General features: G+C 44.2%; 1 protein-coding gene across 1 annotated transcript in view; it reads right to left on the bottom strand.

Annotated features, from left to right (window-relative positions):
* The window catches only part of NID1 (nidogen 1), a 92,638-nt gene that overhangs the window by 41,567 nt on the left and 27,253 nt on the right, over positions 1–23,818 (bottom strand). The window contains exons 2-9 of the mRNA XM_070471050.1: positions 22,925–23,224; positions 20,427–20,653; positions 17,531–17,904; positions 12,858–13,007; positions 8,176–8,427; positions 6,393–6,593; positions 3,712–3,957; positions 1,681–1,824 (exon numbers count right to left, since the gene is read on the bottom strand). Of these exons, the coding sequence (XP_070327151.1) occupies positions 1,681–1,824; positions 3,712–3,957; positions 6,393–6,593; positions 8,176–8,427; positions 12,858–13,007; positions 17,531–17,904; positions 20,427–20,653; positions 22,925–23,224 (1,894 nt within the window). The remainder of the gene's footprint in view (positions 1–1,680; positions 1,825–3,711; positions 3,958–6,392; positions 6,594–8,175; positions 8,428–12,857; positions 13,008–17,530; positions 17,905–20,426; positions 20,654–22,924; positions 23,225–23,818) is intronic.

Here is a 23,818-nt window from a genome sequence, read left to right as displayed (position 1 = left end):
TTTATGCAAAAATATTCAAAGTGAAATTATAAGTAATAAGTATTATACAATGAGGACAGTGGAATATAGGCACTTGAGTCAGGTACTCAAGGTCCAACATTCTAATACCCTTAGTTCACGTTTCTCATCTGTAAAAACAGGAATAAACTTCCCACCCATTAGGGTGGCCGCTATCAAAAAAACAACAAGTGTTGGCAAGGATGTGGAGAAATGCAGCCCTTGTGTACTGGTGGTGGGATATAAAATGATGCAGCTGCTGTGGAAAACAACGTGACAGTTCTTCAAAAAAGCCAAACACAGAATTGATGCGATCCAGCAATTCTACTTCTGGGTATATCCCCAAAAGAGTCTAAAGCAGAGTCTTAAACAGATATTTGTACCCCCACGTTCACAGCAGAAATATTCACAAGAGCCCAAGCAATGAAGCAACCCAACTGTCCATAGACAAATGAATGGGTTTTTTTTTGTAAAAAAAAAAAGGAATATATGCACACCATGGAATATTTCTCATTTTCTAAAAGGAGGGAAGGGGGAAGGGACAAACGGGAAGATTGGGATAACACAAACACACTACTGTATATAAAATGCATAACTAACAAGGACCTACTGTTTCACACACGGAACTCTACTCAACACTCTGTAATGGCCTGTAAGGGAAAAGAATCTAAAAACTGTAGATATATGCATACGTATAACATGTTCACTTTGCTGTACAGCTGAAACTACTACCACATTGTAAATTGACTATAGTCCAATAAAATTTTTTTTTAAGTAAGGAAATTGTGACACAGGCTACAATATGTACGAACCTTGAGGATATGATGCTATGTGAAATAAGCCAGTCACAAAAGGACAAATAGTGCATGATTCCACTTACATGAGTTACCTAGAGTCCTGGAATTTGCAGAAAGTAGAATGGTGGTTGCCAGGGGCTGGGGCCAGGGGCTATGGAAAGTCATTATTTAATGGCAACAGACTTTCAGTTTTGCAAATGAAAGATCTGGACATGGACCGTGGTGATGGTCACACAATGTGAAAGTACTTAATGCCACTGAACTGTACACTTAAAAATGGTTAGAAGGATCAATTTTATATCACGTGCACTTTACCACAATTAAAAATAATTGTCTTTTAAAAAGTAATTTTTAAAAGACAGAAATGAAAACATCTATTTCATCAGAGTTGCTGAATTAGATGAGATGATGTTTATGAAGCACCTAACACAACAATGTTTCTAACAGTTATGGTCACATGCTAAGTCACTTCAGTCACTCTTTGTGACCCCATGGACTGTAGCCCACCAGGCTCCTCTGTCCCTGGAATTTTCCAGACAAGCATATTGGAGTGGGTTGCCATTTCCTACTCCATATGGTCATATTATGTGTGTTACAAGCAGCCCTGACTCTCTCTTTCCTTTAAACCTGCGTATTCTCAAGATGAAGTGGTGTATGGCCTTATAAATTCTGCTCTGCTGCTTAGAGTCGGGGCATCTGATCAGAAGATGAAAGGGCCAGGACCCTTAATATCGTGGGGAAACACCGAGTGTGGGGCTTAAACAACTCGGCATGCCCATCAGTGTTTATCTCCCCTGTGTTTCCTCGCCTCTCCCAGCTCTCTGCTTTACAGTATCTGTTTGCCCCCTGCAAACCTCCCCACACACGTCAGAGTGAATGGCTGTACCGTAGCAGGTCCGTCCGTCTCCTCGGAAGCCGATGGAGCACTCACAGGTGAACTGGGTCCCTGGGCCGGGGCGACAGGCCGCGTTGGCGTCACACCCATGACTGCCGATGTAGCAAGGGTTCTGAAGGGCGTCAGGGGAGCCGTCTGTGAAGGCGGAGACATTGAAACCCCATGAGGATTCAGAAACGCTTACAGGTCACCTCCTCCCCCAGAAAGTAGGACAGGACTGACGACCAGGAAACCTGCGGACTCCTGCTTACTTGGAGTGGGATCAGCAAACTACATCCCTTTGGACTCATGTCTATTTTCATAAAGTTTTATTGGAAACCGGCCACATGCATTCACAGGCAAGTGGTCTATGGCTGTTTTTGTGCTACAGTTGTAGAACTGCACTCATGACAGGGACTGCATGACTAGCAAAGCCTCAAGTATCTACTGTTTGCCCTTTTAAGAAAAAATATGCCAGCCCCTGATGCCTGGAGCTACAGCGGTCAAAGGAGGGAGAGAAACACCCGCCCTCTTCTGGTTTATGGACAGCCAAGGGCCAATATGACCAGCTGGAGAAGTGGCCTGGGTTTGGAGGGAGAACCAAAAACAACTGAGATAGAGAAATGCCACACCCGGGCACCAAATATGAGAACCTCTAGGGCTTCAAGATTTGGACTATGTGAGACCTTGAGGCTGGGCTGTTACACTGGTTCCAGCTTCTTCCACAACCAGAAGCACCCCAGACCAGACCCCAGCTCCACACTGTGCTGTCCCAGGGCAGAGAGCTCAATGTAGGTTCTGTGCCTGACTTAGCAGATTTGACTTGGATTTCCCCAAGCCCTGAGCACACACTCCTTTCACAGTGAGTGTCAGAGTTTTTTAAATACCTGCCATCAATAGGCACACGAAAAGATGCTCAATATCACTAATTATTAGGTAAATGCAAATAAAAACTAGAAGGGGTACTACCTTTCACCAGTCAGAATGGTCATCATTAAAAAGTCTACACATAACAAATGTTGGGGAGGGTGTGGAGAAAATGGAACCTCCTGCACTGTGGCGGGAATGTAAATTTGTGTAGCTACTATGGAAAACAGTATGGAGGTTCCTCAAAAAGCTAAAACCAGTGTTGCAATATGATCCAGCAATCCCACTCCTGGGCATATATCCAGACAAAACTACAAAAAGATACATGTGCCCCTATGTTCACAGCAGCACTATTCACAATAGCCAAGACAGGGAAGAACCTAAATGCCCATTGACAGATGAATGGATAAAGATGTGGTACATATATACAACAGAATATTACTCAGCCATAAAAGGGAAAAAGGAATGAAATAATGTCATTTTGCAGGTACATGGATGAACCTAGAGACTACCACACTAAGTAAAGAAGTCAGAAAGACAAATAAATGTTATCATTTGTATGTGTGACCTAAAATATGACACAAATGAACTTATTTACAAAACAGAAACAGACTCACAGATATAGACAACAGACCTGTGTTGTCAAGTTGGGGAGCAAGGGAGGGTTGGACTGGGGAGTTTGGGATTAGCAGATACACACTATTACATATAAAATGGTATTGACTGGATAAAGAACAAGGTCCTACTATATAGCACAGGGAACTATATTCAATATCCTGTAATAAATCATAACAGAAAAGAGGAGAAAATAAATACATAAATAAAAATAAATGCCCAGCTGCAGGCAGGTGCAGCCCTTGAATGGTCTACTCTTTACCTTAAGTTTTCTAAGAATCATAGGTGAGAAGCTGTTTATTTCTGTCAGGAGCTATTTTAGCATGACTTTCTTCTTACCGAGAACAAGAGACGAAAAACAACACGTCAAAAGCACAGAGGGGGCCATGCAGGTGGACACGCACACGCGCACATGCACACACGCATGCATGTGCACGCACACACACACATGCGCACACACACGTACACGCGCACGCACACACACGCACATGCACACACACGTACACACGCGCGCGCACACACACATACATACACACATGCCGAGTCCGAGCCGCCTCTTACCCCTCACGGGGCCAATGGAGTTGCTGAGAGCGTAGCGCAGGATCCTCTCCTCCTGGTTGTACAGGACAAACACGCTGTCCACGGAGAGCTGCTGGGTGCTGGGCAGGACCGGCCGGGAGTCGTCGTGGACACACTCCTGGAAGGTGATGGTCTGGCGCCACTGGTAAGTGTGGACGTGCGAAGGGGCAGTGCCATCTCGTTCGGGCTCCGTCACCGTGTACTCCCGGGTGGAAGATGATGTGATCACTGGATTCGGGCGGCAAGCAGGGAGACAGAGGAGAGAGTTTGAGGATGCAAGAGGCTTAGGACATGAAAATCATCAGCAGGGCTTCCCTGGTGGCTCAGTGGTAAAGAATCTGCCTGCCAATGCAGGGGACACGGGTTCAATCCCTAGTCCGGAAAGATACCACATGCTGTGGAGCAACTAAACCCCTGTGCCAAAACTATTGAGCTGGTGCTCTAGAGCCCAGGAGCTGCAACTCCTGAAGCCCTGGGACCCTAGAGCTGGTTGGTGTTCTATAACAAGTGAAGCCACTGTGATGAGAAGCCTGCCCACCACAACTAGAGAGTAGCCCCCACTAGCAGAAATTAGAGGAAAAGCCTGATGAGAAATGAAGACCCAGCCAAGACCCAAAATAAATAAAATCATCAGCAGTATTCTCTGCTCATAATGCGACCAGATGAGAGGTCAGATGGAACAGGATAAATAAAACCATTTATTTCAGTGTTGAGATTCATTCCACTACGTAGATTTTCTATTACTGCTGTTATTTGCATTAGGAATATTTACTGCTTTTTCTCGTCAAGTGTTTCTCTGTAAGTTCCTTAGTCAACCCAGGGATAAGGCCTGATGAAAGAGCACCAGCTTGAAAAGAGAATTCACAACTTGCACCTTCATTCACAAGGAGCATGATCACAGACCAGTTACTAACTTCTTTACCCTGTTTCCTTTACAACATGGACTGGGGTAAGGATGAGGTAATGTATATAAAATTTCTGGAATCAAGCAGGCTAATACTCTATAAGACAAACTACCATTTATGGGGCATTGACCACGTGACGAGCAGAGTGCTAACTGCTTTCTATGGGTTATCTCACTTAGGATTCAATAAATAGTGGCTGCTATAAATAACCCTTGATTAAATGGTTCTCTGATATATAAAAATGAGATACTAATAGGTTTCAGTAGCCAATTTCTATAAATTACTACAGAGCTGTGAGCAAATCTCAACAGAGAAGAGAGACAGTCTTCCCTACTCAGAAGAGAGCTAGTTTACTTTTGGCCCATGCAGTGAAAAATCTTGACTTCCTATTTAAAAAAAAGAAGCACAAAAGGCTCTTTATGTTGTGTGCTCTGCTGTAGTTGGTAATAAAAGCCAGAGGATAAATAAAAGATTGATGTAAGCTGCCTCTTGTCCAGCCGCCATGTGCTGGGCTGCCAGAAACACCATCTGGTCACAGCCGGACGTGCAGGTGGGGTCCTGCTACCCCTCCCACCTCCTATCCACCCTCTCATTTTCCCCAGGAGAGCCTGAGCAGGCCATGAAGTCATGGTAATTGGTACAACCTTTCTAGATGGCAATTTAATAAGAGACTTTAAAGAGTTTCCTTTGACTCATCGCTTCTGTTTCTAGGAATTCGGTCAGAAAAGAATCAGAAATTTGGTCAAGGTTTATGATGAAGATGATCATTGCAACTCATGGAGACAAGGAAAAATTGGAAATAATGTAAGCTTTAGAAAAGAGAATGGTTTAAATTGACAGCCATACAATAAAATGGTATAGAGTCATTAAAAAGTGTTTGCAACGCCTATTTAATGGAACTATCCAGCAGTCGTGATTTGACCTAACTGGAAAAGTAAATGTACAATAATGTGGTATGATTGCAATTTAAAAGTATTGCATCAATGTTAAACTTCCTGATTTTGATGACTGTACTGGGACCATGAGAGAATATTCTTGTCATTAGAAAAAACATGTGAAATATTGTAAAATATTTAGGAGATGCAGGATCACAGAGTCTACAACTTAACTCTCTCTTATATATAAGGAAGGGAGAGAACAATAAAGAGAATGTAGCAAAATGTTAACAACTGGTGAAGCTGGGGAAATGATATGTGGATATTATGCTATTTTCAACTTTGTGTAAATTTGAAATAAAAAGTTTAAAAACTACATACAGACATGTAATAAAATTATTTTATTCTGACATTATATAATATGATGAGCTATTTATGTTAGGCTAGTATACATGTTGATATATATGTGAATACATGTGTAATATATATATATGTTTGGATATTTTTTGTATATAAAGAGAAGTACATGATTTTTTATATATAAGGATAGAATACATGTTGATATATAAATTATTATATGTGAGATATATATACATTGAGATATATTTTGTATATAAGGAAAAGGCTGAAAAGAAATACTTAATTTAATAGTCATGTCCTGGTTTCAGGTCTGTAAGTTATGCTTATTTTCTTTTCCGCACTAGAGCCTCTCCAGTGAGCATGCTCAATGTCTGCGTTAAGGGAAGGGGGTCTGAGTAAGGTAAGCCCTGCGTTTCCCCTTCTGGACCGGGGCCAGCATGAGCTCAGGCTGGAGCCCACGTGTAGCACTGCCCTGGGACGCGGGGCGCGGGGCGCGGGGCGCGGGGCGCGGGGCGCAGCTCACCCTGCCGTGAGTAGTGGTAGAGCTCTGTGTAGGGCTCGATGTGCACCACGGAGCCGAAGGCAACCTGCGGCACGCGGCCCTCCAGCTCCGTGCTGATGGTCAGGTGTCCGTGCTCATCGATGCCACTGAACTGCTGCTTGATGATCAGCTTGTCCGGGTGCCCCACGAAAGCCACCTCAGCCCGGCGGGTGAACTCCCCGCCTGCAAAGCAAGGTCAGTCTGTCACTTTGCTGTCAGAGAAGTCGCACTCACGCCTGCCCCGACTCACGGCGGGGACAGGCTCACACCTCCTCTACAGATGCTTTAGTCTCGGGAGTAGAAACAGGGCCGGTGATGTCAAGGAAAGAGCTGGGCCTTACTTGCAGCCCAACTCAGTCACGCACAAGAAACAAAGGCCATTTCCCATCTGAAAACCAGCATCTGAGATGGGTGGGCTCAGGATTTGTGCTGGAAAAAGCAGGGTATCGGGGTTTGTGCTCAGTACTGGTTGCGTGAACTTGAATGCGTTACTTAAACCCACTGAGCCTCCATTTCCTGATGATGAAAGGTGTACAATATCTATCTTGCGGAAATTAGATAAGTATGTTAAAAAGTGCTCTGCCAAACATCAAGGGCTCTAAGACATCAGTTAGGGGGATGACTATTGTTCACAGCTAAGCCCCTGCCAGAATGGGTGAGTTGTTCAGGGCAAACCATCACCAAGTCCAGATACCATCCTAGGAGTACATATCATGGGTGCTGGCTCAGGACCTCCTCTTGGTCTATGCCGGGCAGCAGCCCCAGACAAGCAGGAAAAAAATACTCTACCTTCTTCCAGCTTCCTCCCTTCTCCACGTTTTCAGTCTCCCCTGTTACCATGGCTGGCAGCTATTTCATGATATGTGAAAATTATATGAAATTTACATTTCAGTGCCCATGAATAATTTCATTGGAACACAGTCATGCTCATTCATTTATATATTATCTATGCCTACTTTCAACTGATAACAAGAGCTGAATAGCTGCAAGAGAGAACAAATAGCCTAAAATGTTTAGGCAAAGCTTAAAATATTTATTCTCTGGCCCTTTGCAGAAAAAGTCTGACAACTTCTGCTTTACAGTCCCCAGGTCCAGGCAGATATCCTGCTGACAACACATGTTCTGGGGCAGTTAAGAAGGACCATTGTAGAAACAAATATTTGCTGTTGTAGGGAATTTGTAAAGATTACCTCTGCCTCCCTGATGTTGATGTAAGTTACAAAGTATCTTCAATTTAAATCAACCCATATACAAAGCATCACCAATATGAAATTGCTCCCCGATCAAAATGCAATTCTAGATAGTCTGAGTTAACGTATTGTTGTTGTTGTTCAGTGGCTCAGTCGTGTCCGACCCTCTGCGACCCCATGAACTGCAGCATGCCTGGCTTCCCAGTCCTTCACTATCTCCTGGAGTTTGCTCAGACTTATGTCCATTGATGTCATCTAGCCATCTCATCATCTCTCGCCCCCTTCTCCTCTTGCCCTCAATCTTTCCCAGCATCAGATTCTTTTCCAATGAGTCGGTTCTTTGCTTTAAGTGGCCAAAGTAATGGAACTTCAGCATCAGTCCTCCCAATGAATATTCAGGGTTGATTTCCTTTAAGATTGACTGGTCTGATCTCTTTGTATACTAATGAAAAACTTGATGATTTTACCCCAACACCTTATTTCCAGAGCCACAAAATACTTATCTGTAACTTATTTGCAGACACATAGAGTTCCCTTTCCATTCAACCCAGCCCATTAATTTTAAGGTCAATTACCTGTGATGCTGAAGCCATTCTTGAATCCATCTTGCTCCACTGCAAACATCCATCCAATGATGCCTCCAATAGGGGCCAGAGGAAGCAGAGAGTACCCGACAGTCTCAGGAATGGTGCTGATGGCCGTGTAGGACCGCCCGTGGTTCATGACCACGTAAGAATGGAGGTCAGTATTCTCAAAGACAATGGGAACCTGGCTGGCCCCCACAAAGATCCTCCCTTTCACCTTGCCGTTAACTCGCTGGGGGGAACCTGAATGAGAAACAAAGAAAGAAGCCAGCCCTTCAGAATAGAATATTGTGTCTGGTGGACTCTATACCTGTAAAGCAAAGAGCCCAACAGTGCTGGGATAAAGGGCTTTTGGGGAAAGTGAAAGAAGTCATTCTTCCCAAGACGAAGGCAGTCCCCGCAGCTGTGTCTGTAAGTTGTAGAAATCCCAACTTTCTTTCTCTCTTCCATACTGATGGATAATGGATAGCAGAAAAGTGGGACCCATTGTATGATGAAGGAACATCAGAGGCAAATAAAACAATTCAGGAGAACAGCATCATGGGTGATCCAGAACTATGGTGATATATAACTAACTGATTACTTTTGAGAATATCAGGGACAGAATTAGTCATTTCATTGGGACTAAACTGGATGGGACATTAGGTTGTCTGATTTTTAACATATCTTTTTTTTTTTTTAATATTTTTGGCTGAGCTAGGTCTTTGTTGCTGTGCATGGGCTTAAGATGCAGTAAGCAGGGGCTGGAGGAGCTTCTCTTCATTGCGATGTGCGGGATTCTCATTGCAGGGGCTTCTCTTGTTTCGGAGCACGGGCTCTAGGCGCCCGGGCTTCAGTAGTTGTGGTGCCCAGGTTTAGTTGCTCCACAGCATGTGGAACCTTCTTGGACCAGGGATCAAACCCGTGTCCCCTGCACGTGGATTCTCACCTACTGGGCCACCAGGGAAGGCCCTAGACTCTCAGGGACTTCTCTCAAAGAGCATCTCTGGCTCAAATATAAGTTGGCCAGTCTGAGTCCCAGACCCTCACTCAACCAAGCCAGATGGAAGTAGCCACAGTGGGTACTGCAGGTCACACAAATATGCCCTCTGACCCAGAACCAGCCTGTGGGCTAGGGTGTGTTTGTTGTTGATCATTTCTTTTAGATAACTGGGAAAGGTGGCATACTTACTATGGCATATTTAAAAGCTTTCTTCATATATTACCAAATAGTATATGTAGGACACCATTTTTAAAAATTGCATTAATGATAAATGCTAGCATACTCATAGAGGAAAAATGTCTGAAGAGAGGTATATAAAATTGCTAACAGAGGTTAATTCAGGGTGATATGGTGAACTTTCATTTTCTATACTATATATCTCTATAATGTTGAGATATTAATAACTTGCATGTATTTATTACTGCTTAATCAGGAAAAGAAAAAAATCTCAAGAAATTAAGTTGTTCTTATATTTGAATAAGAAAATGGAAGGTTGGCACATGACCCAGCAATCCCAACTCCTGAGTATATATATACCCAAGAAAACAGAAAACATTTGTTCACCTGAAAACTTGTACATGAATGTTCTTAGCAGCGTTATTCATCAATAGCCAAAATGGGAAAGCACTCAAATGTCCATCAACTGATGCACAGATAAATGAAATGTGGAAAATCCATACAGTAGAATATTATCTAGCTAGGAAAAAGGAATAAGGTACTGATATATCCTAAAACATGGATACACCCTGAAACCATTATGCTAAGTAAAAGAAGCCAAACACAAAAGTCCTATGATATATGATTCCATTTATATAGAATGTCCAGAACAGGAAAACCCACATGGACAGACAGCAGATTAGGTGTTGACAGAGCCTAGGAATGAGGATGAATTGAAGATGGCAGCTAAAAGATCCAGGTTTCCTTCTGGTATGATGAAAATGCTCTAAAATTAGAGGTAACGGCTGAAAAACTTAGTGAATATACTAAAAATCACCAAATGGTATACTTTGACTGTGTTACTGACATCTTAAAAAAATAAAAAGCTGAAGGAAGAGGTAAGTACATCAGGTTTGATGTAGAATTAAATTCTACCACTTATTGATTGTACATATCATGTTTCTCTTCCTAGATTGTAAATGACTAGAGACAGGATCTTCACACCCAATTCCCTGGTTCCATCATAGCAGAGCTTTCTGTACATGGTAAGTTCTCAGTAAAGTTTGTAGACTAACCTTAGACAAACGAGCTCTCATCCGAGCACCACTGCCTGTGTTCTGAAGACTTTCTGCTGTATTTAATATACCCGAGGGCTTCCCTCGGAGAAGGCAATGGCAGCCCACTCCAGTACTCTTGCCTGGAAAATCCCATGGACGGAGGAGCCTGGTAGGCTGCAGTCCATGGGGTTGCTAAGAGTCGGGCAAGACTGAACGACTTCACTTTAACTTTTCTCTTTCCTGCATTGGAGAAGAAAATGGCAACCCACTCCAGTGTTCTTGCCTGGAGAATCCCAGGGACGGGGGAGCCTGGTGGGCTGCCGTCTATGGGGTCGCACAGAGTCGGACACGACTGAAGCGACTTAGCAGCAGCAGGGCTTCCCTGGTGATTCAGACGGTAAGGAATCCACCTGCAATGTGAGAGACCTGAGTTCGATCCCTGGGTTGGGGAGATCCCCTGGAGGAGGACATGGCAACCCACTCCAGTATTCTTGCCTGGTGAATCCCCATGGACAGAGGAGCCTGGTGAGTTACAGTCCATGGGGTGGCAAAGAGTCAGACATGACTGAGCGACTAAGTACAGCAAAGCTGCTAAACAGTCTCTGAGGGCCCTCCCTGGCAGTCCAGCAGTTAAGATGCCACACTTTCACTGAGGGGGCATGGGTTCAACCCCTGGTTGGGCCCTCACGCCACACGGTATGGCCCCCAAAGCAACGAAACCCCCCAAAACAAGGTCAGTGACAAGCCAAGGCAGATTCGACACACAGAGTGTTTCTGCACATAAACTGTGTCATTACACTGGGGGAATGCTACAAAGTTAGAAGACTAACATCGAAAAAATGCCTCCCCCAAACAATTACAGAAACAAGCAGGAAAGCCAGGGAAGAAAACCAAATTTTTTCCATCAAACTTGGAGCTAGAAAAATATTTCAAAAGTAGTAAGATTCCAACAAATATTTAAACCACAAAACTATGACAGGGCATGTTTAGAATGTCAAAAAATGCAGCTGAGCAATCTTTCACATCCAAGCTTCCTGCCAAATGCAACCTGTCAGCATTTCCAGCTCTGACATTTGGCATAGAAAGAGCTCATGAGATTGGTCTTTGAGAAGAAGGGTTCATTGTAAATTGTGGAAGTTCTTCCCAGGGCAAGCGAAATATAAAAGCCAAGCCTAAAACAAAGCAGCAAAAGCATGTCATTCCTGGGTCAATGGGAAAGAAAAGAGATAACACATAGATGTTTAAACATATAGATGTTTAAAACATCCCCCCAAATTAACATGCAAAGCATACAGAATTTTCTGTCCTTGCTAAAGACAGTATTTACAAGACTGATTGTGACCTAGAAGGAACTTTTTTTTTTTTGGAACCTTTCTTTTTTTCAAGCAAATTAAAATAACTGATTTAACTTTAGCTATGGCAGGAAATCTGAAAAACAGAAAAGTATTCCTCCAACTGAGTTTTATTTAGCCATATTTTGCCAAGCAACTGATGTTCCTCCTTAAACACACAAGGAAAATGACGGGTGACAAGTGGAGTGATTTGGCATCTGCAGAGACAGGTGTTCAGTAGAGTTTGTTTTATTTTTGCTTTCATTCTAATTTATGGTCTTGGGTTCCCATAAGTCTACCTCTCTAAGTAAAGTGCTATTTGGACCCTCTAGACTTTTACAGAGATTTTTCGGAACATCTGAGAACATCAAAACTGGTTGATCCTTTTTTGGGGGTGCAGAGCTCAGGACTAAAGCCAGCCCACAGCCAAATCTGTTTTGGAGTTGACAGCACAATGGGTCTGGTCTCCAAAGTTAGCTGTGAGGCGCCCCTTCTGCTCCTCCATCACCATGCTGGGGTTCCAGGGACACAAGGAGAGGAATACCAGAGAGAAGGGGGACTGGAATAGTCCTTACCCCCTACATATTGCACTGGCCAGAAAGTTAGTTTGGTTTAAAGTACAAATAAAAGACCCATTCTTCATTTTCACCAAGGCCTTTACTGAATAAAGTACTTATTGAACAAACTTTTGGGCCAACCCAACATTTTGGGTTGGCCAGCCCACCATGGCCGTGCTGGAGTTGAACCACCATCAACATAAGTCTGAGTGATGCCAAAAGAAGAGGTTTGAAAGAAATGGAGGAAAACGAGGGAGGCTGACAATTCATGGTCCAGGTTGCATAATTTCAACATTTCAGCCTGAAGATGGGTTCTCAACGGCCATCATTTCAGAGATGGAGAAACACCACAGGAAGGAAAGAGACCTCCCCTTATTAGTAAAAAGGGCATTCCCCAGGACCGCTCCCCACCCCCATAGAGAAACAGAGCAAGAACGAGGAGTGAGAGATGAAATATCACTGCCCAGCTGAAACCACCACCGACCTTTAGAGATCTGGGTAAAGGCAAGATTTCAAAACAAGCACCCAAACACAATCTCCACTCCTCCCTTTTCTCCCCCTTAAAAAGGATCAGAGAAAGGCACAGTACCTTCTGCAACACACTGCCGGCCGTTCCCCGTGTAGCCAGCAACACAGTGGCAACAGAAGCCGGTGGCAAAGTCCCTGCACTGCGCGTGTACAGAGCACTGGTGTCTGTTGTTGGTGCACGTCTGCCGGGAGTCCGTGTTGTAGCTGAACACTGCTCGGAGAGAACACAGCACACCAGTGAGCGCTTCGCCGGGCTCTGGACGAGGAGGCTTTAGACCCCTGCACCCGAGAGTGTGCAAGACTGCACAGGCCCTTCAGACACAGGGCTCTCTACCTGCAGAGACGTCGGCTCAGGCCCTTCAGACACAGGGCTCTCTACCTGTAACCACTTAACTAGTACAGTGGTTCCATCACTCAAATCACTGAGGCATGTAGGTCTAAAACGAGTTTGAGAAATCACATGGGTGAATTATTACTATTTTAATTTTTACCTTTTGGCTGTGCCATGAGGGATGTGGGATTTTAGTTTCCTGACTAGGGATTGAACCTGCTCCCCTCGAGATGGATGCATGGAGTCTTAACCACTGGACTGCCAGGGAAGTCGCAAGGGTGAATTTTTTTTAAATGCTATAATCCAATGTCCTTAGTATCAATGAATCAATATTGGGTGATAGCTGTCCAATGTCAATCTTAATATGGCATCCATCAAACATCATCAGATATGCATCAGACTGACCTTTCTAATAAAAACAGCATCAAATTTGGGTGCAGACGTTAAAATATTAAAAAATTTTTTTTATCATGGTAAAATACATATAACACAAAATGTGCCATTTTAATGAGCTTAAAGTATTTTAAACTTTTTGGCCCCTTTGTTCTCACCAGGGGGTAAATAAGCTCTTAGAGTTAAAAGCTGGTAGAAATAATTCCTCAGTCATACCTGCTCTAACAGCCTTTGGCCCAAGAAACATGAATTTCTCCCTAGTGCAAATGGCTCTCCCTCCCAGGTTGATTTTATTAGAATGATGAGCGAGCTCATTAAACTTAAAAATCCAAAGCACACTAATTTGGAATGAATTCAAAAGCACAAGAAGGGATGAACTTTTGGAGGGGATAATGACCCAATTTATAATTGTTATGAGTGAAAATAAAAGTAAAGTTTGACCCCAGGTAGATTCCAGGAGTGCTACACACCCAGAAGGGAATTTCCTGGATGTATACATGGCATTTGGAGTCAGGGACACTTGGGCACTGAGCTGAACGCATGTGATGCTACTGATTGCTTAAGCTCAGCTCCCAGTGGGTCTGTTACGGCTGATGTATCCGTGGATGACTATTCAAATAACACCAGGAACACACTGCTGGCTACAGAAGACCAACCTTTCTAATAAAAACAGTAAATAACTGGGATTAAGGGCAGAGAAAGGTCTCTTTTAAACACAGTTGGGGTTCAGATCTAGGCTTTTTGTTGTTGCTGTTACCAGTACCAAGTAATGTATTACCATGAGTTGCTGGGACTAGCTATGCTCTCATTTCAAAGTGATGGCTTCACAAATGAGAATTTCAGAGACACCTATGTGGTGTGAAAGCAGGATGAGACTCAAAACTCAACATGCATGCACACATGCTAAGTCACTTCAGTTGTGTCTGAATTTTTGCTGACTCTGACTATAGCTCACCAGGCTCTGTCCATGGGATTCTCTAGACAAGAATACTGGAGTGGGTTGCCATGCCCTTTTCCAGGGGATCTTCCCAACCCAGGGATCAAACCTGCCTCTCTTACATCTCCTGCATTGGCAGGTGGGTTCTTTACCACTCTGGAGTTTCCCTGGTGGATCTGACAGTAAAGAGTCTGTCTGCAATGCAGGAAACCTGGGTTCAATCCCTGAGTCGGGAAGATCACCTGGAGGAGGGCATGGCAACCCACTCCAGTATTCTTGCCTGGAGAATTTCATGGACAGAGGAGCCTGGCAGCCTATAGTCCAGGGGGTCGCAAAGAGTTGGACACGACTGAGCGATTAACACTTTCCTTACCACTGGCACCACCTGAGAAGCCCTCAAAACTCAACATATGCAAATAAACATGCACATGACCTATCCTGGGGAGATCACTCTGAGATCCAGCTGTAAGAGCAGGGTGCCACATGCTAGATGTCAGCATCACCCCGGGAAATCCAGGGTGCCATGTGTGTAAGAGGAGCCCTCCTGAGACATGAACCCATGTCCTCATCATGTCACTAAACGTCACCTCTCCATCTCTGTGCCTCAGAAGGAAGTAAGCACACTTCTCTGGCCACCAGATCCTGCCCATGCTTTGGGATACTCAATAAGAATAAACATTTATGGCTATTGCTATGAGACAAACCACAACAAGTAAGGAGAAATAAAAATGGGTGAATAACGTGGAATGGGGTAGATTTTTCTTTTTTTGAGTGTGATTATTTATTATTAGCTTCTACTACATTTCTTCAAGGTTTTCAAGAAACCTTGAAATCTGACTTTGTTTATCTTAAATTCTTTTTGGGGGGGGGAAGAGTAGGTTTTTTTTTTCTTTTTTTTTTTTAAGAGTAGGTTTTTTGAGGGCCTTATGATAACTTCATAGTAGAAACAATCATAGTTAAGTATCATTTAAAGGCTTGGGCCAGCCCCTTGATAGGAATATTACTGGTCAACCTGAAGGGCAAAAATAAAAAAAGAACACAGTCTAGTTCCAATGTCTTTTATAAGACAATTCAAAGTATGCTGGAATTCAAATGGTACACTTGAAAATGCTACATTTTCCTCTGAAACTAGCAAAAATATGATACATTCAGTTCAGTTCACTTCAGTATCTCAGTTCTGTCTGACTCTTTGCAACCCCATGGACTGCAACACGCCAGGCTTCCTGGTCTATCAACAACTCCCAGAGCTTGCTCAAACTCATGTCCATCGAGTCAGCAATGCCAACCATCTCATCCTCTGTCGTTCCCTTCTCCTCCTGCCTTTAATCTTTCCCAGCATCAGGGTCTTTTCAAATGAGTCACTTCTTCACATCAGGTGGCCAAAGTATTGGAGCTTCAGCTTTAGCATCAGTCCTTCCAATGAATATTCAGGACTGATCTCCTTTAGGATGGACCGGTTGGATCTGCTTGCTGTCCAAAGGACTCTCAAGACTCTTCTCCAACACCACAGTTCAAAAGCATCAATTCTTTGGTGCTCGGCTTTCTTTATAGTCCAACTCTCACATTTGTACATGACTACTGGAAAAACCATAGCTTTGACTAGACGGACCTTTGTTGGCAAAGTAATGTCTCTGCTTTTTAGTATGCTGTCTAGGTTGGTCATAGCTTTTCTTCCAAGGAGCAAGCATCTTTTAATTTCAAGGCTGCAATCACCATCTGAAGTGATTTTGGAGCCAAAGAAGATAAAGTCTGTCACTGTTTCCATTGTTTCCCCATCTATTTGCCATGAAGTGATGGTCTGATATATTGATTTGGCCAAAAAGTTAAGTTTGTTTGGGTTTTTCCATAACATCTTATGGAAAAAAACAGACATTATACTTTAAAACCATCCTCGAAAAATGGATCCGGTTATTTTGTATTTTTAATGTTCACAAACTAACTCTGAAACTGACTGGAGCCTGGAGGAAAAATAATCAACCATCCTCCTTCCATAAACCAAGAGGAAATAAATGTCAAAGATAAACCATGTCAACAGAGGAACTTCTAAAATGTTTTTTCAGGTGGGTGAGTATATTGCTGATCTCAGAAATCACAAATAAGGAAGGAAATCTGACTTTCAAAATAATTCTAAAGCACTTTTCTCTTTAAAACACACACAAAAAGAACAATAGGAAAGTTGAAAGAGGACGCATTCTACAGTCTCCATAACCCCAGCCCTAACTCTGGATCCCTAACCCCAGCCCTAACTCTGGACCCCTAACCCCAGCCCTAACTCTGGATCCCTAGCCCCGGCCCTAACTCTGGATCCCTAACTCTGGACCCCTAACCCCGGCCCTAACTCTGGATCCCTAACTCTGGATCCCTGACTCTGGACCCCTAGCCCCGGCCCTGACTCTGGACCCCTGACCCCGGCCCTGACTCTGGACCCCTGACCCCGGCCCTGACTCTGGACCCCTAGCCCCGGCCCTGACTCTGGACCCCTGACCCCGGCCCTGACTCTGGACCCCTAGCCCCGGCCCTGACTCTGGACCCCTGACCCCGGCCCTGACTCTGGACCCCTGACCCCGGCCCTGACTCTGGACCCCTGACCCCGGCCCTGACTCTGGACCCCTGACCCCGGCCCTGTCTCTGGACCCCTGACCCCGGCCCTGACTCTGGATCCCTCGGTCTTTGCAGCCTGTGGGTCCCTTCACCCGTGTTCTGGTGGCTCCAGGGGTAAAGAATATGCCTTCAACGTGGGAGACCTGGGTTCAATCCCTGGGTCAGGAGGATCCCCTAGAGAAGGGTATGGCTACCCACTTCAGCATTCTTGCCTGGAGAATCCCATGGACAGAGGAACCTGGCAGGCCACAGTCCATGGGGTCGCAAAGAGTCGGACACGACTGAGCAGCTAACACTTCCACTTTTCACTTCACTCATGCTCTGTAGCCGTAAGCTCCACCCCTCCCTTTCCAGGCTCTCATCCTTTACAAACCTCCAAACAATGCACACAGCTGACAACCCCCAGCAACGCTCCCCTGTGTGGAAACCCAAGTATCCAACAACATACCACCTGCCACACAAATGGCCTTACCAATTCCTGTTTCCTCGACTTCATCCACATCTATGACTTGTGGCTGCTGCTGGGGAAACCTCTCCCCGGGCAGCTGGAAAGATCTGGTCCTCTCCGTGGGAGGTGTGAGGGGTCTCTCGGTAGCCACGCGGCGGGGGGAGAGGTCACTGGGCGTGTTGTATATGCCACCGTCTCCCCCTCTTGGGGCCTCATGAGGGAAGGATGTAGCAACCACGTCCTCCAGGCCCAGACGCGTCACTGAGTCATAATCCTCATCATCATACTCTGCTCCATCATCCAGTCCCAGGTTCACGTCCGCGGGGACCACGCCACTGGCCGTGGCCGGACTCCCAATCTCAAACACCCAGATGCCCTGTTGCCCAGAGTTGCTGCTCCTAGAAGGAAGGACAGGCTTCTTGGAAACAGGCCAGCAACCTACAAACAGCCCCCACCAACCAAGCAGAAGGAGCCCCGGAGATCCATGTCAATTCAAACCCCATGGCCTGCTACTGCCCACAGCCTTGGTGGAGGATAGGTGAGCAGATGTGGTCCTGTCTGGTCCTCACAGAGCTGAGAACATCCAGCAGCATATGGTGAAGCCGTATCCAGTGGGCCCAACCCCAGCAAAGGCTTCTTCTCAGCCATTCCAGAGGCATGCTCAGGGATATTTTCAGACCTTAAAATGTGTTTATACAAATTGCTCGTCGGCATGAGCAACCTGTTGACTGGATTTGTGTGCATTTTTTTCCCATTATGCTCTTTCTGGGGACATGCTGTGATATGAGAGTATTTGGTCTTTGTCTCTGGTTCTGGCATATAACCCCTAAGGTCCTTGTAATCTCTGGAGTGATAAGAATGCCTTTTTGTATGCTGATGAGATGACTAGTGGCTGGGGACCCTGGGTAGCTTCAGAAAGGCGGTTGCTCACTAGGAAGACCAAGGCGTGATTATAGGGTTGGAATTTTCAGCCCCACACCCTGACTTCCAGGAAGGGGGTGGGGAAGTGGGGTTGGAGATTAGTTAATCACCAAGGGCCAATGATTTAATCAATCATGCCTATGCAATAAAAATTCCTAAGTTATCAGGTTGATAGAGCTCTTGGACTGGTGGACACAGTTGAGGTGTGCTAGGAGGGCGGTGTGCCCAGCGAGGGCATGGAAGCCCCTCACCTCCTCTTCCCCTCATACCTTGCCCCTTGCCCTATGTATCTCTTCTATTTGGCTGTTGTGAGTTGTATCCTTTATAACAAACTAGTAATAGTCAGTGAAGTACTTCCCTGAATTCTGTGAGCCTTTCTAGCAAATTATCAAACCTGAGCAGGGAGTCATGGAGACCCCAATTTATAGCTGGTTGATAGGAAGTGTAGGCAGCAACTTGGGACTTTCAAGGGATGTCTGAAGGGGGGGCAGCCTTGTAGGAGTGAGCCCTTAAGCTGTGAGGTCTGTGCTGATTCTAAGCAGTTAGTGTCAGATCTGAATTAAGTCACAGGATACCCAGTTGGTATCTGAAGAGTTGATAAGAGGGGAAAAAACATGTATTTAGTGTCAAAAGTTATGAGTGAAAACAGGACTTGGTTTATTAGAAATCCTAACACTGTTAGCTGTGGAACCTTGGACAGGTCTCAGTTAACCTTTTTATGCTCAGAGGGTATAGTAAAATGCAAATGATATTCAGAATCTAAGGGCATTTTATAGTTATAAAATACAATACAATAACCCTAATCTCTACTTCTTACACTACCATTTTCACTGTTCTGATACTGTTTTACTATCAGAAATTGTACAAAGTGACCAGATTATATGATAGATAGAAGGGACATACATTATTCAATGGAGAACATTGAGCAAAAGACTGGACTGGGACAGGGAATGAGAAATCAAGGAAGTCTTGCAGAAATTGGATGTCTAACCAGTCTGTCTACCTGGGACTTGAGTAAAGGCAGTGATGTACAGGAGCGTGCTTGAACCAGTTTACAAAAAATAAAATTATATAAACTTACAATTAAATAAACCATATTAAAAAGTCATCCCATATGAATTATGTTCCTATTAGCTATGTTCTTGAAGTTATCTGAATCTACTGCACCTCTAGGGTGAGAATACTATACAATGGTTCACCTTTTCTCAACCTCCGGGTGACTTACATGATGTAACAGCTGAAAACCGGCCATCCTAGACATATTTATACCACGGAAATAGGCAAATGCTAAAAATGAGTGAGGGCTTCCCCAACCTGCATAAACTCAGTTGTTAAATATTTACCAGTACACTATCAAAGGGTAGAGGAGTTTCAGACTCCACTGACAAAATGAAATTGGGAGGCGGAGGTGCTTCCTTTTTTAAAGAATAATTAAGTTTAATTATTAGAAAAAGAAGTCTGAGCTTTCCCTCCTTTTGCCAAATTCTACAAAATAGGCCAAGAGAGCACTGTTTCTATATAACAACATTCCCACCCCCAGTCAGTGTAGGGAAAAACCCTCTCAGCCATGGATTCATAGCAAGAGATAGTTTTGAATAATTTGTATTTCTAACTTTATAGAAGACATGATAAAACTGTTTCAAATGAAAATGATATCTAAAAACTTGAATGCCTTTCATTCTAAGAGTATATTCCCTGAATTCATCAGGAAAAAAGTACTACATAATATAAAAACTATATACAAAATTTAAACTTTTTGTTTGTTTTTGGTCACACTGCATGGCTTAAAGGATTTTAATTCCCCAACCAGGGATTGAACCTGGGCTGTTGGCAGTGAGAACGCAGAGTCCTAACCACTGAACTTCCAGCAAAGTCCCCTACAGAATTTAAATCCACATTTTTAGGTGATACTCTATAAAGCCCATTACATTATTCTTATAAAACAGTCAGTTGAGAATCTTATTAAAGGAAGAATCTACTGAAGAATAAAAAAGCATACTTGGCCAGATTTCCAATTGATTCTCTGTCATTAGCAAATATATTATAAGCTCCGTCACTCTTCCATATTAATCCTGCTAAACCTTGGCTGAAAGCAACCACCGCAGGAACCTGGTTCTCCTCCTTCTTTGAGAACGTCGTGTAGAACTGCAGACCATCCTCAGGATAAAGGAAAATGGCATAGGTGCTGGAATCAGAGGAGGCCAGAATGGACTGGAATGTGTTTCTCTGTAGAGATGAGTTAAGATTCAGTTACTCAGGATCTTAAACTGCGCTATTCACCAGACTACATATAAAAAATACAGAGATGGCACTATTTGCACCTTATTCTAAAGAAATATTTTTGTAGCAAGGACAGTATTCCAGGATAATTAGACTTAAATATCTCTAAGGCTATGTCAACATGAAATTTTCTAATTAGCCAATGAATACCTTCTGCATACCTGTGACCCTAGGGTTAACCAAAAATTATAGATATGGTACCTCTATCTCTCAAGCAAATTTGCAAATTCTTATCCCCAGAAATTGTTTACACAGCCATTAAACATATTCAACCACATTTATTATTTAGTTTATTGAGCCCAAGCACTGTTCAGTAAGAAAGAACATGAGCTTTGGGAGAAAACAGATCTGAATCCAACTCCTTGCCCTCATCATTGGCTGAGTGACCTTGGGCATGTTACCTAACCTCTCTGAACCTTGATTTTTGAATCTGTAAAATGGAGAGAAAATCACCTACTCCACAGAAATGTTAGGAGGACTATGTGAGCCAGCATATGAGAATCGGGCAGAGAACGTATTCCTTCATGTTAATACCTTTCCTGGGTGCAAGACATGGCCCCAAGCACTGTGAAGACGAAGGATAAAAATACATGATCCTGGCACTTGAGAATTTAACAGTTTAGGTGGGAAGACTGACATCTGAACAAAACATTCCCAAACTAAAGCATGGATTCTGTAACCGAGCTGCGTGCAGGCAGAGTGCCCAGGGCTGGAAGGGGCGGGGGCAGAGGAGGCCGAGTGAACAAGCAGGCGCTCAACACGAGCAGCGAGGGTCAGGGAGAGGCCATCACAAGCAGAGCACAGCCAGTGCATGAGACTGTGGCTAAAACAAACAAGCAAAGAGCCTCATCAGGGAACTGCAAATAGTCTGGTCCAGCTGCTACAGGGGGGACTGGAGAAGTCAGGATGAGAGGAGGCCGGACCCTTGAGGCAGGCAAGAGCTCTGTACAATGGGTCGGGCAGTTATTACTCAAGTGAAGAGGATGCACACTTGAGAAATTTAAGGTTTTATTTTAGTGATTTATTTTTTGCCACGCCATGTGGCATGTGGGATCTTAGTTCCCCCACCAGGGAAGGAATCCATGCCCCTGTCATGGACGCATGGAGTCTCAACCACTGGACCATGAGGGAAGTCCCAAGAAACTGAAGATTTTAAACTGTTTTCAAGCATGCCACTCAGGCGGATACAGGTGACAAAGCAAAATGTGTCCGATTTCTCCAAAGTGTGCTCTATGGGATGCAATGTCTTATTTGGGAGGGAAAACGGTACAGCCAAGAGGTTTAGGGCTGACTAAATTAAACCAAGGTAAGCAGGTTTCCATACTGTAGGGCTTTCCAGACTGAGACACCAAGAGGGACCTATAGTTTTAGCATTTCCCAAACTCATCTGGCCCAAGGAGTCTTTTTCCTCAAGGACTGTCTCTACGACCAGTATTCTGTGGTACACACTTTGGGAACCACCAGCCTGGAACATTTCCTCCATTTAAAGATGCTTTGGGACCTTTCAAGTTGTACTCTACCCTGTCATGCTATAAAAGTTAAATAATGGTGGAGTGAATTTATTTTTCCAAGGAGAAACTGAAGCATGTCCTAAAGGCTCACTTCAGATCTAGAGATGGGCTTCTTGACCTGCTCAAATATTCCCCATCTAAGTGCAGGTCCAAGCTCTGCACAGCCTAACATCTTTCCCAACCACTGAATCTACAGAAACTGCAGCCCTGGTTGTAAAGAAACCTGTGTCCTGAACCATTCACATGGTACAAATAGATGGTGGGGGGTTTGTCCCCCCAAATAGAACTTGGGTCTTGTCTTTAGTTCTTCACACCCCTTGGGACTGCGTTATTATTTTATCACTGCATATTCATAAACTCGTAATAAATTCTCTGTCTAGAAACCACCTCCCATCATCTACCACCCAAAGTAAGAGCAGCTAGGGCTGTAATTTATCAACTCTTCTTGCCATGTGGCTAGTTATCTCAGGGATCTTGGCTTTCTTTACATTGGATCATCATTACAACACAGATTTAGGTAGCCCTGTGGATACGATTTTGGACATTTCAGACCTGCAATAAATAGCTTGTTAGATTTTGCTTTGGATGTCCTATCTTTATCAATCGCATGGACGTGGTGTACATCAGAGTAGCACAAACCAGAAGACCAAAGTGTGCAAAGCCAACGTATTAGACTATTTGTCCCTGTGCCTGGACGGGTGCTTACCTTGCCTTCCAGGGCGGGGTCCTTGCTAGGCCCTTGATAGGGAGCAACGGATTCCCAAGTGACAACCACCGCACTACTGGGCTTGAAAGAGACTTCTGGGAACCCTCTCTGGACACACTCCGCAGCCAGCTGAGTGACAGAGGGAGACAAGTCTTCCCGATAGTAGACCTTCCCCAGGCCATCTGTTGTATCCAAGTCCGCCAGGAAAGGGGCGACTGCTCCAAAGGTTGGTGGGAAGGGCCCAGGGTGGGTTTCTTTGGCTGGGGGTTCACTCATGGCAATGATGCCATTTGTGGTGACCTGTAAAAAACCAAGCATCATTAAAAGGAGTGCAGAGACTTAGAACCAAATTTTGTGCATGCTCAGTCATGTCCAATTCTTTATGACCCTATGGGACTATAGCCCACCAGGCTCCTCTGTCCATGGGATTCTCCAGGCAAGAATACTGGAGTGGGTTGCCATTTCCTGACCCAGGGATCAAACCCACGTCTCCTGCATCTCCTGCACTGGCAGAGGGATTCTTTACCACTGAGCCACCGGGGAAGCCCAACCAAATATTGGGAACCACCCAGATACCCATCAACAAGAGAACAGGTAAATAAATGTTGGTCTTAGCATACAGTGGAATACTATACAGTGATTTTTTAAAATACACAAAACAACATGAGTGAATCTCGCAAGTATTAAGCTGAGCAAAAGAATCCAAACACAACTGTAGTACATGCTATAAAATTTCACTTATGTGAGATTCGGATACAATAGAACTGGCAAAAGACATGATCTGGACTTACAGAAGTTGGCATTCTCTTCCTAGAGAGGACAGCCTACTGGAAGGAGCAAGGGCAAGAATCACAGATCTTGGGCCTTCCATAGTAATCCAGTGGCTAAGAATCT

Source organism: Odocoileus virginianus, chromosome 7, assembly GCF_023699985.2.
Source record: "Odocoileus virginianus isolate 20LAN1187 ecotype Illinois chromosome 7, Ovbor_1.2, whole genome shotgun sequence".
In the NCBI taxonomy this organism is placed as follows: domain Eukaryota; kingdom Metazoa; phylum Chordata; class Mammalia; order Artiodactyla; family Cervidae; genus Odocoileus; species Odocoileus virginianus.
The sequence above is the reverse complement of the archived record's forward strand: the minus strand, read 5'-3'. Positions and strand labels throughout refer to the sequence as shown.